This window comes from Cyanistes caeruleus, chromosome 1 (genome assembly GCF_971803275.1).
Source record: "Cyanistes caeruleus chromosome 1, bCyaCae1.hap1.1, whole genome shotgun sequence".
Lineage (NCBI taxonomy): Eukaryota > Metazoa > Chordata > Aves > Passeriformes > Paridae > Cyanistes > Cyanistes caeruleus.
The window spans coordinates 111,814,765-111,827,200 of NC_141701.1; the positions used below are offsets into that span (position 1 = coordinate 111,814,765).

The following is a 12,436-nucleotide window of genomic DNA, read 5'->3' on the forward strand; positions in this document are numbered from 1 at the left end:
CACTTTATGAACACTGTTCCAACATGAGGGCTCTGGCAGCCTTTTTGTGGTTCCCTTCTGTGCAGTGCAAGGTCTGGTAGAACAATCCTGTTCCACTTTTAAACCACAGCTAGGCAATATTGAGTTAGAAATACTTTTAAAGCTGAATCTTAGGCCTTTGAGGGGTAGAAATAATACAGAAGTATTATGGATCACAGCATCAGATCCTGTTGTACAGTGAGACATGTTCTGGAATGCAGAAGATTTGTCTGCATTGGGAAGAAAGGTTGTTTTACTCTGTGTCTAATTCTTGGAAAATCAGCTCTTAATCATTCTGTGTATGTGCCAGTGAAGTCTTTATATGCAAACAGACACACATGCAGATTTGAGTACTTTCTTATTAACTAGCTGGAATATAAATCCTTAAGAAAAAAAGATCAAATGCATATCTAAGACACTTTGACAGAAAAGCGTTGCTTCACTTTGATCCTCTCCGTACCAGAACAGGCAGCAGATTCCAGTTTCCCATTAAAAATGGTATTTTTGCACCAGTTAGAGAAGGGAACAGTACATGTATCAGTTTCTCACTTGGGAGCTTGTTCCACTTCTCCTAAAGCACATAAATACCTGTGGCTAAAAGGAAGCACACATTTATATGTGAACACAATTCCTTCACACTGTGGTTAGGACGCATCAGTGGGAGCTGGATGCTGAGATGTGAGCTGGGAGAGTCTGGCACATATTGCTCTGCTAGTGAATGTTCAAGGAACCTCAGGTATATTCTGAAGTTCTGAATTCTGCAAGAAATCAAGCAGCAAAATGTTAATCATGAATATTAAGTTGCATTTATGAATTACCCTATCTCTCTTTGAAAGACTGATAAAGGAAGTTTTGTTAACCTGTCTTTCCATGTGCCATAAGACCCATTTGGAAATTATGGAATATTTCAGAATTAAGCTTAGTTGATTAGAAGTGAGGAAATTAACCCCCCTCAGTTTTTCTGTTTCTCTTTCATACTTTCTGTATGAAAGATAATTTTTAGAAGATGTCATCACACTTCAATTGTACTGGTAACACTGTAATTTCCCAGTAACAAAAGTAATAGTGGCTTTTATTTATTTATTTATTTATTGGTTTTTCTTTTGCCATTTTGCTTCAATGGGGTTTAGCAGTGTTAATATATTTAAGATACTGCAACTGGCTTGTTAGAATAAAACATTGTATAGATTTTTTTTTTAAAAAAAGCCTAAAAAAAAGATTTACTGCTGTGAAATGCTGATAAAAGAGTATCTTCCAGCTTTAGTGAAACAAAGTTGGAATATTTCCAAGGAAGGTAGAGATAGAAAAGACACATATGTGTTTGACTTGATTAGAAGAGAGAAGCAATTTCACCAAAGGGAAAGAAAGATTGGTTAATCCCTTTTAAAAGCTCAGATCAATGACTGTAGTTCTTCAGTGCTTAAGGCACTCAAGAAGAGCACATCTATTCCTTTTTCACTGCCATGCCCTGAGTAACTTTCATCACTTCTCCAACAAGATAGTCTCACTCAGAAAACATTGGTATTGCTGAGTCATGAATTGCAGTGACTATTTAAACACAAAGCTAGATGGATCAATAACCTCAAAACATTGCTGAAGTCAGTTTTGGTCATATATGTTCTTAAAATGCTAGGAATTGCTGTTGGGTTGTACATACTCCCTTAAAAACCACTGAGCTACTCCAATTTGTCCTTGCTGTCATCCATATCTGTCTGAATATTATCTACATTTAAACAGAGAACTACTGTTTATTACAAGTGCCAAAGTTCTGTGACTTGTGAGAGTGAAGCCCTAGTTCAGGTAATTAAGAATCAGTTCTAGGTAATAAGCAGAATTTTTACTTATTAGTTAAGAATTAAGGCTCAATGTAGCTAATGAAATCTCATTTTAGTACAGATTAAGGTGATGATGGTAACCACCCACATGTAATCTCTTCCTCATAATTAGCAATATCATAGAGATATCCACCTCCCTGATTCCCCTCCAGGACAGCTGAAGGAAATGCTCTATTCTCATTGCTTTTGTTTGGGTTTAATACAACTGAGAGCTCCTTCTTACCCCTTGAAACAAATTGCTATAGTATCCTTTTACACTGCACTGCTTTTGACAATTTTCAAGTATGCTATTCAAAAGATTGTCCTTATTGCCTCAGAAAAGGCAAATCAGGGAGAGGCTTGTCTTAGGGAAAAAGATATTTTATTAATGAAATTGAAATTCACTTTTAACTAGCAATGGAAATGGAAGGAGATCAGAAGACTTGCTGTAGGTAAGTCTCTTCAATGAGAAAAATGTTGAATTATGAAACTGGAGCTCTTGCTTTCAGTATCAATATTTTTTCATCAATTTGCCATTAATTAGAGCACAAAAAAAGCTATACATAGACTTCATCAAAATCAAAAGCTCTTTGAAACTTCATAGTGGATTGAGGCCTCTATGAAAATAGTATTTCAATTTCCTAAACTTTAACAGACTGACTATAAGGCTGAGAAATTGTATTAAAAAGGGTAGAAAGATAAAAGATGAAGAAAGAAACTCAAAGTTGTCCAATGGGGTGGTTCTATGAAACTTTTGCAATTCTGAGCAGATGTAGCAGTTACTGTGTGGAAAACTTTTGGGATCTTCTTGGGACTGAGAACACTGAGTCAGAAAGCATATTTAAAGCATATTTCTTTCCTTTTTTTTTGTCCTTCTACTTTTTCATTGTTTGACTAGGAAAATTGAGATGACTTTTTTGTCTTCCATTCATTTTCTTTCCATTCTCTTTCTCCCCCACTTTTCTTCTGGGAAATTTCTCTCTTCCTCACAAAGGATGATTTTTTGTTTCTTTTCCCCTCTGCTCTAGTGATGTGTAGGAGGATGTAACTATACTTGCCTTTGGAGATTGAAAGTATCAGTATCTTCAGCAGGATTTCTTGAGCATGTTGCATTCTTAGTAAATGATAAGTGATAAAAGATAAGCAGGTGGAAAAGGAGCATCAAGCCAACATGTATTGTCAGTTTCAGATGCACTGAGACATGAGGACAGTACCTGCATTTTCTTTTTTTTTCTTTTTTTTTTTTTTTTAATGAACTACATTACCAACAATACAAGCTGCCTCAGGGCCATCAAAATATTTGTTGCAACTTAATTGTAGAGCATTTTTTTTTAACTATGTAACTCTGCAACTGTCCTGTGATCTTAAGTGAACTTCTCAGTCTTTTGTAATATTGCCAAAAGCATTTAGGTTTCTTGTGACAAACAGTGGTTACTTTTTTATAGGATGACCAGCATGAGGGGAATTAATATCCTGTGACATCCTCTATTGTGCAGCTGCATTGCATTCTGATGAGGCAGAAGATAGTACCACACTGATAACCCTGCTGTACCCTCACTGCAGATACACCATTCAACATTTTAAGTCAGCAGAGACAAAGCAATAAGATTGAATTTGTGGATGTTACTGCCTATTTGCTTGTTTTGTGGGTTTTTTTCTCTTTTTTTAAAACACCATGTCTAGCAAACCTGTTATTCTCCTGAAAGTAAAGGTATGAAGGTCTAAATGAATAGAGCACCATGTCTTGACAGAATGACTCCTGTTTCTTGTTCTGCAGCTGCTAGACAGAGAAAAAAAAGATGTAAAAAACCTCAAAAGTATGGATACCTCAGTGCTTGACTATTCTGTCATTTCTAATGTCACCTCCTTGCCTTTCTTTATTTGAGAAAATTGGAAAGTAGGTGTTAGAATTTTATAGGCTGCGAAACACTGCATCCATCATTGGCTTTCCAGCTGTGGCTACCCTGTGCTGCAGCTGCATGCTACCACTCTGCAAAGGGAGAGCAGATACCAGCCCCTTTTCCCTCCAAGCTGTCATAAAAACTGTCTTTTCACAATGCTCCTGTGATGAAAGAGGTCAGACCAAATTTGCTGTATTTTTTGTATTTTTATCAAACAAATATTTTGATGGGATTGTCAGACCCTTATAGAAGTTATAGAGAAACCTTGATGGTGTTCTCCTTTTTCTCTACAAACTGGTGGGTTTTTTTGTTTGCTTTGCTTTTTTGGAGGGAATTGAAAAGTCTAGGAGAGAGGCAGAGTTATTCTATGTATGCCAGTTCATTTTTTTTTTTTTTTAATTTTTTTTTGCCTTGACCTTTTTACTTCATTTTATTGCCAGTGCTAAAGTCATAAGTAGGATATTGGAATGTGGATTAGGAATTGTACCTCTGTTGTGGGAATATGACACTTTGATTAAGAATGATATCAGACACTGTGCCATTACAAAATCAGACTTGCAGCAGATGCAGAGAAAATGGTGAAATGAGAAATGATTTTTTTTGTTGGTTCAAATTGAAGACTGATATTGAATTGGAAAATGAGTTGTGCTCTTCTTAGCACTGGCAGATCCATGTTTCCTGTCTCCAGGGCCCCTCATAGGGCCACCCTCATCTCTGCTGTTGTAACCTGCCTTCTGCCAGCCTTTCTCTCTACTTCACAGTTTTACAGAGTTTATTTTGATATTTTATTCTTCAGCCAATGGCCAGTCCTATGTCTCTACCTCTGCACCTTTAAACCTGTCACAGCCTCTGTGCTTTCTGTTTCCCAGCTGTGTTCTCTTCTGGAACTTGCCACATCACTCATTAATCTTTGTCTGTTTTGTGCTGCTCATCTCTACCCAGATTGTCCCTCAAGCTGTAGGCTGGAGATTGCTGAATAAAAATAATTTTATTTAGAAATAATGATTAGCATATGTGAAAGTATCTTCTCTTAAGTTTATTTTCAAATGTTACATTTGTCTGAAATGTGAAAGAGAAAAAAATTGGGCTGTACTAATCTGCTCGTGGTTTTTCTGCTCAGTCAGCCTATCCCAAATCCACAGTGACTATTTGGTGGTACTGGCTAAACATTTATTTATTTGGGCTAAAGTCTTCCCAACCTGTAACTAACCAAAGCAGGAATGGATTGAGCCAATTGTGAAAATGTAGGAAGTTCCTCAGGGGTTGTTTTTGATAATGGTGCTTCCAATGCCAAGACTGTGGGTTCAGCTCCTGTGTGGGCCATTCTCCTGGACTGGACACAATGATCCTTGTGGGTCCTTTTCAACCTAAAATATTTTGTGACTCTGTGATCTAAAGACTGAAGCAGTGGACATTTTCTCTCTTTTTTTACATCCATATATATTTTATGGCAACTGTTTCTGTGATACCCACTCCCATGATTTCTTGAGCTCTGAGTCAAAATTCCTCTTCAGCCTGACACTCTTCCATGACATTATGAAGAAAATAATCATAAAAATATATTTGCTGGTTGTCGGTGTGAATTCACTGCCTTTAGGCTCACCCATGGTTCTTAAACCACACTGTAAGCTTTGGATGGCATCCTGCATACCCAGATCTGTTTTAATAAGCATTTGATACAGACAGGGAAAGAAAGGCTTTGGCTTGTGAGGTTTGGAAACGTTTATACCCAATCAAAGCCTCTGTGGTGTTTCCTCACAGGGCCTCCTGAAGAAGTGTTACTCTGCCGAGGCTGCGTACCTGTTCCAGCAGGACAAGTTCTACGATGTCAGCTACGACACTGGTGACAAGTCCATCCAGTGCAGCAGGCGTCCGGACGCGTTCAAATTCTGGCTGATGTGGAAAGCTTTGGGAACCACAGGCCTGGAGGAGAGAGTAAACAGGGCACTGGCTTTGGCAAGGTACCGCCTCACAGCTTTGAGTATGTGTAGTCTGTTTGATGGGCTGAAATGTTGGCACTGCTGATAGTCCATATCCTGGAACAGTCCCCGTTGTTACATTTTGCCTCTATCCTTTTGTTTGTGTATAATAGGTGGAACTAATAGAAAAATAATAATTAGTGTTATTATGTTTGCTACAATATTTAATTGTAATTATGGAAGTCAAAATTAGGCTATCAGTCTGTATTGTGGAACATTTATGTTGCCTGGACTAGACATAGGACAGTATTACCAAAACACTTTCTATTAGATCCAACAGGGTGTTCTGGTGTTGATGTAAAAGAAGCGCCAGAATCCAAAGCTGTGTCTGGCAAGAAACAAATTTTCCTGTTCAAGTCATTCCTTGTGAAAGAGGAATGTGGTAATATTAGGATCCAGTAGAGGTGTACAAAAGCAATATTGTTCCGACCTACTGAGTGTTTTTTCTCAAATTTGCTGAAGTTCTTAACACTTACAGCATGTTCTGTTAGGGAATGAGTTAGGGACTGAGACACCTTTTTCTTGTGATCTTCCCCACACTTGTCCTCTTCAATTTCATTAAGTTTTTGGTCTTGCAGAACTGAGTTTTGCAAGTGAATTCAGCAAAGTTCTTGGTAGAAGGTGTTCATAAAGTGATGGTGATGTCTTGGTTTCTGGAAAGAGACTTCCATACCCGGGTGGTTTTCTCTTCTAAGAAATTATGTTGGAATAATGGCCCATTGAAAGAAGTTCACTTTAAATAAAATGTTTGCTCAGAATTTATACAAGACAGAACATAATGAAAACTACACAAAATTAGCTATACACTGTCTTAAGTCAAATAATTGGTATTGGCATTTTACTTTTTATATGAAATAACAAGTATAAAAGAATCAAATGTTTACTTCAATCAAAATTAAAGGAATAGTCTGACTCTAATGAAGTTACTTAAAGAGAAAATAAAAATGCCTCTTACCTAAACCCAGAGTAGATTTGAAAGGAATAAAAAGAAAGAACCCAAACCAAAAAAGCTCAAAAAAACTGTGTCTTTTTCTCCATTTCATTTCTTTAAAGCCACTCAGTTTTTTGGCTGGTTATGTGTTTTTTAATACGTTCTGGTTAAATTGCACCTTGTTTTTGTTGTGAAGCATTGTGCTGTTCTTTGTCTGTTCAAAGTAATTCTTTCCACTATCAGTAGGAGAATTCAGCTGTACCAAGGTCACTGGCCAAGGTCATTTGACTGACTGTGTAGTGATTAATCACCTTTCTGGGATCGATATTTCTGCCTAACATTAGGATTCAGCTGGTAACACTTCTAAGGAGTGACTGGCTTGTCTCTTCTGGTTTTTGGTTTGTTTTTCCATTAGGAAGAAATTTAATTTTTAGACATTATCTGGTGAAATAGATTCTTCACAGTGGTGGCATTGTCATCTTGAGTTTGCATGGACATGGGCACTGTTCCAGGTTTACCAACTACTCAGCTGTGCAGCCTTTCTCCTCACTTGTTACATTAGATGTTACTCCAATTGCAAGGTAGTATTTCAGTGCTCCTGAACACAGACCCAGATTAATTCTGGAACTAGTCCACTGACTATAGAATTTAAGGGCAAGATTGCTTTATTTGTTTTTGATTGTAGCCAAGTGGAGCTGAAAAGGTTTTAGGTGGTTGCAGGCATGTACTTCTGATGCAGCAAACTTTGCCTGTTGGCTATTCCAGTAAAACCTTCAACTGGAGGTGAATCATGCTTTCAGGGAATTAACTATCCCAGGAACTTTGTGATGCTGTCTATTTGGAAAGGCTTACTTTTAAAATATGTAGAGTAGAGCATCCAGCTGATCACTTCAGAATTTTTTTGCATATTTTCTTCCCCCCAATTATTTTTGATTTAGGGATGCTGTTTTATAAAGTACACTAAAAAGAAAATAGAAGTAAACTGCTTTTAGAATACAACTATAGTTACTATATAAGCATCTCTGCATTTTATGCTTCATTTTCTTTGGAATTTTTCTGCCTGTTTCCTCTCCTGACACCCACTGTTAGCAGACATATGTCTACTTTCACGGCAGATCTTCACCCCCCATTTTCTGCAAGGCTTAATCATAGCAAATGACACTTCTCTGTGTACTTTGGTCTTCACTAAGACTCAAGCCCTTCTAACATACTACGACTGTGACATGATAATAAAACTTCACTGTCAGCTGTGGAAAGATGCACAAAGTAAATTGCTCCACTGCTATCAAATGATACTGGCAAGATAAATCATGGGCAATGGATTTTCTAATGGCTGCCTTCTTAGGTTATTGGCAGTGTAGTTAAGAACGTGATTAACAGTGTTGTGAACCTGACTGACATCAGGTATCCCACGTCAGATTTTAGACCTAGGTGATATAAAATAAAGGCACTTGAGGTAAGAGGCAAAGGTATTAAGCATTGCAAAATTGCTCTAACAATTCAAGACCTTAAAAAAAATGAAAAAGGAAAGTGATTATACGTAAGTTTGTTTTCATAGTTTATTGAAAGAAAAAAAAAATAAATAGAGGGCCACTGTCATATGAATAGCCTGTTGATGTTTCTGAATATTGGTTTTATAGCACAGACAAGTATCTTCTAATAATAATAGCAGGACAGAAGCAGCAAGCTTTGACATAAGATAATTACCCTACAGATAATCATGTTTCTCTTTCAACCCGAGCAGTAGTGTGGACGCTAACAGCCAGATAACAAACAAGGGCACGCGGGAGGATCTGAGCAGTCATGGCAGAAACGACCAGAACCGTGGCTTGTTCCAGCGAGGGGAAACACCTCAGCAGTGCCAGCACAGCTCCTGAGCTGGGGGCTGTGGGCACAGGCCCCCACAGCAGCGGTGGCTCTGCTGGGGTGTGTGCTGGGAGGTAGCGAGTCGCAGGCACAGCGCTTGTTAATGATAAACAGCAGCACAACTCCCCAGGCGCTGTCTGGAAAAATGTGTGCCATCTAGGGTGTTGTTTATTGCTTCTGCAGCACGGCTGCTGAGGGGAGGGCGTTGCAGAGACAGCTGTGCTAGAGGTGTCCCTGCCAGGGGCAAGTTTCAGCTGTGTGGGTAGGACCAAGGGAAAGTATTTTCCCAATATTTCTCTTTCTCACTGAAAATAATTACTAGTGTGATGACCAGTAATGCAGCTTCAGACAGGAAAATGCCAAATAGTGAATGCAAAAGAAGAACAGTTTTGTGCACAATCAGTAGTTTAACTTTGTCAGGTTTATTAATGTTAGACAGCAATATCTTCATGTAGAAGGCTAAAATTTTGTTGGACTGGACAAGCAGCGTGAATTTGCTGTGAATTTGCAGAATTTTTTCTTTGTAAGGCTTTGAGGAGGGGAGAAGAAAGAGAGAAATCCCATCTATGTCCTCTTTGCTTCAGAATTCCTGTGTGATATGTGCCATGGCAAACTTGCAGTCATGTTCTAAAAAAATCTGTAAATTGAAGCTGTTTGTATCCAAAATCTTGATCCAAACCCATCTTTCCATTGAAGGCTTCTGTGTTCTGTGAGAAAGAAAAGAAATTCCCATTTTAACACACTGTTAGCATAGGAAGTCCAGGGATTGTTGTACATAAGGAGTGGCCCACTGAATGGAAAGTTGCACTGTGGGCAGCACTGGGAAAATAGCTGAGCTGGAAGTATGCTCAAATTTTTAAATTCTGGGCTAAGCTAAGAGATCCTGGTGATAGTAGAATGCAAGAGGTGTCAGAGTGGCTGTGAAATAACATGACAGCCCAACATTGGCACTTGAGAACAAAGGACAGAGGTATTAATTTGCTCTGGGAAAGTTCACAACCTGATGCAAATAGGATCAATTTGTGCCATGTGGCTCTGCTGAAAATCTGTGCCTGAGGACAGAATTTGGCTTCTCCTCAGTGCTCCTTGGCTGGCTGTAGCCTTCTTTTGTTTCTAGGAACTGATAGCTATTACATTTTCACAGCAGGTAGAAATGAGGTTTAACTCTGTTGTTTTCTTAGTGTGAAAAAAACAAAGGAAAAATAAATACATGTAGACCTTTTTTTTGTGCTGTTGTCTGTGTGTATTGTTTTGTTCTGTGCTTTAAATCCCTGTTTTTTTAATTACAGATATCTAGTGGAGGAAATTAAAAAAAGAGAGGGATTCCAGCTTATTTTGGAGGTAAGTGAAAAGAGAACTGAACTGTTGTTATTGTTAGGAAGTGTCCATTGTTTGATTTTGTTCTTTTTAGTCAATTACCAATTTGTATTTAAAGTATCAAATCTAGTAAGTTTGTGTATTGGAGATCCACAGATATGATTGAACACACATAACATATGTGCTGTGTTCCCTACTATCATTCTACCTAATTTCCTGGCTTCTGGTCCTGTGTTGCCTCAGGGGGTGTAGATGGAGCACTTTTTTGTGAGAGTAAAGAGGCTGGCTGTAAAAAAATCAGTGCTTGCCAGACCTGCAGATAAGATTGTGTGCCGGAGGGGAAAATAGTTTGATCCTAAAAATGGACTTGGCATTGTTAAAGTCCATATTTTTTTCCCTAGTTCTATTTCAATTCCCGTCTTCCTAAAAACTACCCAAAAGTTGTGCTTCACTTGTTTTACTAAAACTGTCAGCTTATTTCCTGTTTGGTGACCTTGCTTGGGGGGAGAGCTCGTGAAGGGAATAGAGCTTAAGTACTGCAATTCCACCTGTCCTCAGCTCTTTGGTTAATAAGGCTGATATTTGAGGATATTGCAAAGACCTGTCATTTTTATAAAAAAACTTTTGCATTGTTGGAAGTGTACTTGTATGAAAGACAGGCTGCTGTGTGGGATCAGGAGGAGGAGGGTATGTGGAGGAGGATGGGAAATGGAGTAAGTGCCACCATGAGCATTCCAGGTTAGGGTAGACAAAAGGCAAAATATGAAAAATATTTTATACTATTCATACAATGCAAACTTTTCTCTTTACCTTTGAAAACTGCTGTTCAGTTGAAGAATTTTAAGCCAGCAGCACAGGATGGGGTTAGTAAAGTGGCAAGTCTGTTAAAAGCTGTCCACTTGTTATTGTAAACCTCAGCAGAGAGCCCAGGTCTGCTGTAGATGTGGAAACTCTTGGTAAGAGCAGAGGCTGCTGTGTAGCTCCTGCAGGAATGAGACACCTAAATTTAAAGAAGGGAGTGTTGTAGTACGGACTATGAGAAAGAAGTTGAGCTTCTTGAGTTCTATGAGTTTTTCTATGAGTTGAGAAGTTGAAAGGGTTAAGAAAATTTTCAGGGGATAAGCAATGAGAATTCAAAGAGAAGATGCTATGAGGCAGCAAGGCCCAGCTGTGCAAGGCCTCTCTGAAGGGAAGATGGGCTTCAGACAAGAATCTTAGGAAGATGATCCTCTGATACATGCAGCGAGGAAAAACCTATAATGAGAATTGCTCTACGGCCTGGAAATGCCACTTGTGCTTGAGTCATCTTGAACTCTTCTGTGCTATAATTGCTTACCTGCTTGGATAAGACCTGTGGCAAGACAACCAGAAATAGAGTGTGAAGCATGGCTGAGTGTAGTTTTCTAGGATGAATGATGTTTTCAGAGGGCGATGATGTATTTGATGTGTGAAAGGAAACTGAGATAATCAAGAAGGCAATATAGGCAATGGCAATATGGTAATGTATGCCATCTGTCTGCTCCTGACATCTGATTTTAAATAGTTTTGGAATAAACCCTGTAACACTGAGCTAGTGCTTGTTCTTATGGGGAAGGCACTGCCTTTTCAGGGTCTGTGTTTACATGTGTACTCAAAGCAAGCTCTTTGGGGAAAGAAATGGGACTTAAAGAACTGATCTTTATTCCATTCAGCAGCAGCACGTGGCAGGTTTGCAGCTCAGTTCCTGCTGACAATGATATTCTTCTTGATGATTAAATTGTATTTAATGCATTCTTTGAAGTGAAGCGTAAAATGATATGAGCAGCTCTCAGTGGCCTTTCATGGAAGAACATGTCTCAGCTGATGAGCTCTCCTCATTCAGGAGACTGCCTGGGATTATAATAGCAGCCACATCCACAGTGGGGCAAAGAGATGGTGTGACTCAGCTACCAAGCTCCTTTTTAGCAGTGTTTTTTTTTCTTTCCACTAGTAGTGATGAGGATGGCATGTGGGAGAGGAGCAGGGTGTGTGAGTTCACAGTCCAAATTATCATAATCCATACTATAACCTAGATGGCATTTGAATGCTGTGCTGCAAAGAGTGGAGGTCAAGACTGATGTTGTGATTTATGGGTTGTAGAAAGCGTATCTATTCCTCATATTTTTGTTCTCTGTACAGGTAAACAAAAAAAAAAAAACAAACTCCAAATTAGCAGAAAATGTATAGAGACCCTAGAATGGCCTGCTGGGAACATTTTATCAATCATATATAATACAGAAACCTCATAAGCACAAAATTCCTTATTTTATAATGCATGGTGAACAGCCACTTTTGCTGGGAGCATTGCAGCTAACTCTGCTGAGTTTAAAGGCAAAATTTCCCTGGGGAGAAGCAGACATGTGGAGTCCCAGTCTTTGCTCAAAAGGCCTGCTTAGATATTAAGCAAGATACATTCAGGATATGGTGCATACCCTGCAAGGGGTCTTGAGATTCTTATAAAATGTGGAAATTGAGAAATTCAGCATTAACTCCAGCACTGTATAGTGTGCTCTATGACATGAGAGGAGATTGGCATTGCTCAGTAGGAAAATGATGAGGTGTGCAAGTGTTAAATGGTCACAAAAATTGAGT

At 38.7% G+C, this 12,436-nt stretch overlaps 1 protein-coding gene across 3 annotated transcripts in view; it reads left to right on the forward strand.

Moving 5' to 3' along the window:
* The window catches only part of GADL1 (GAD like acidic amino acid decarboxylase 1), a 110,355-nt gene that overhangs the window by 62,473 nt on the left and 35,446 nt on the right, over nucleotides 1–12,436 (forward strand). For all 3 annotated transcript variants that reach the window (XM_086850590.1, XM_086850580.1, XM_023919273.2), the window contains 2 exons: nucleotides 5,495–5,694; nucleotides 9,799–9,850. In XM_086850590.1, the coding sequence (XP_086706716.1) occupies nucleotides 5,495–5,694; nucleotides 9,799–9,850 (252 nt within the window). The remainder of the gene's footprint in view (nucleotides 1–5,494; nucleotides 5,695–9,798; nucleotides 9,851–12,436) is intronic.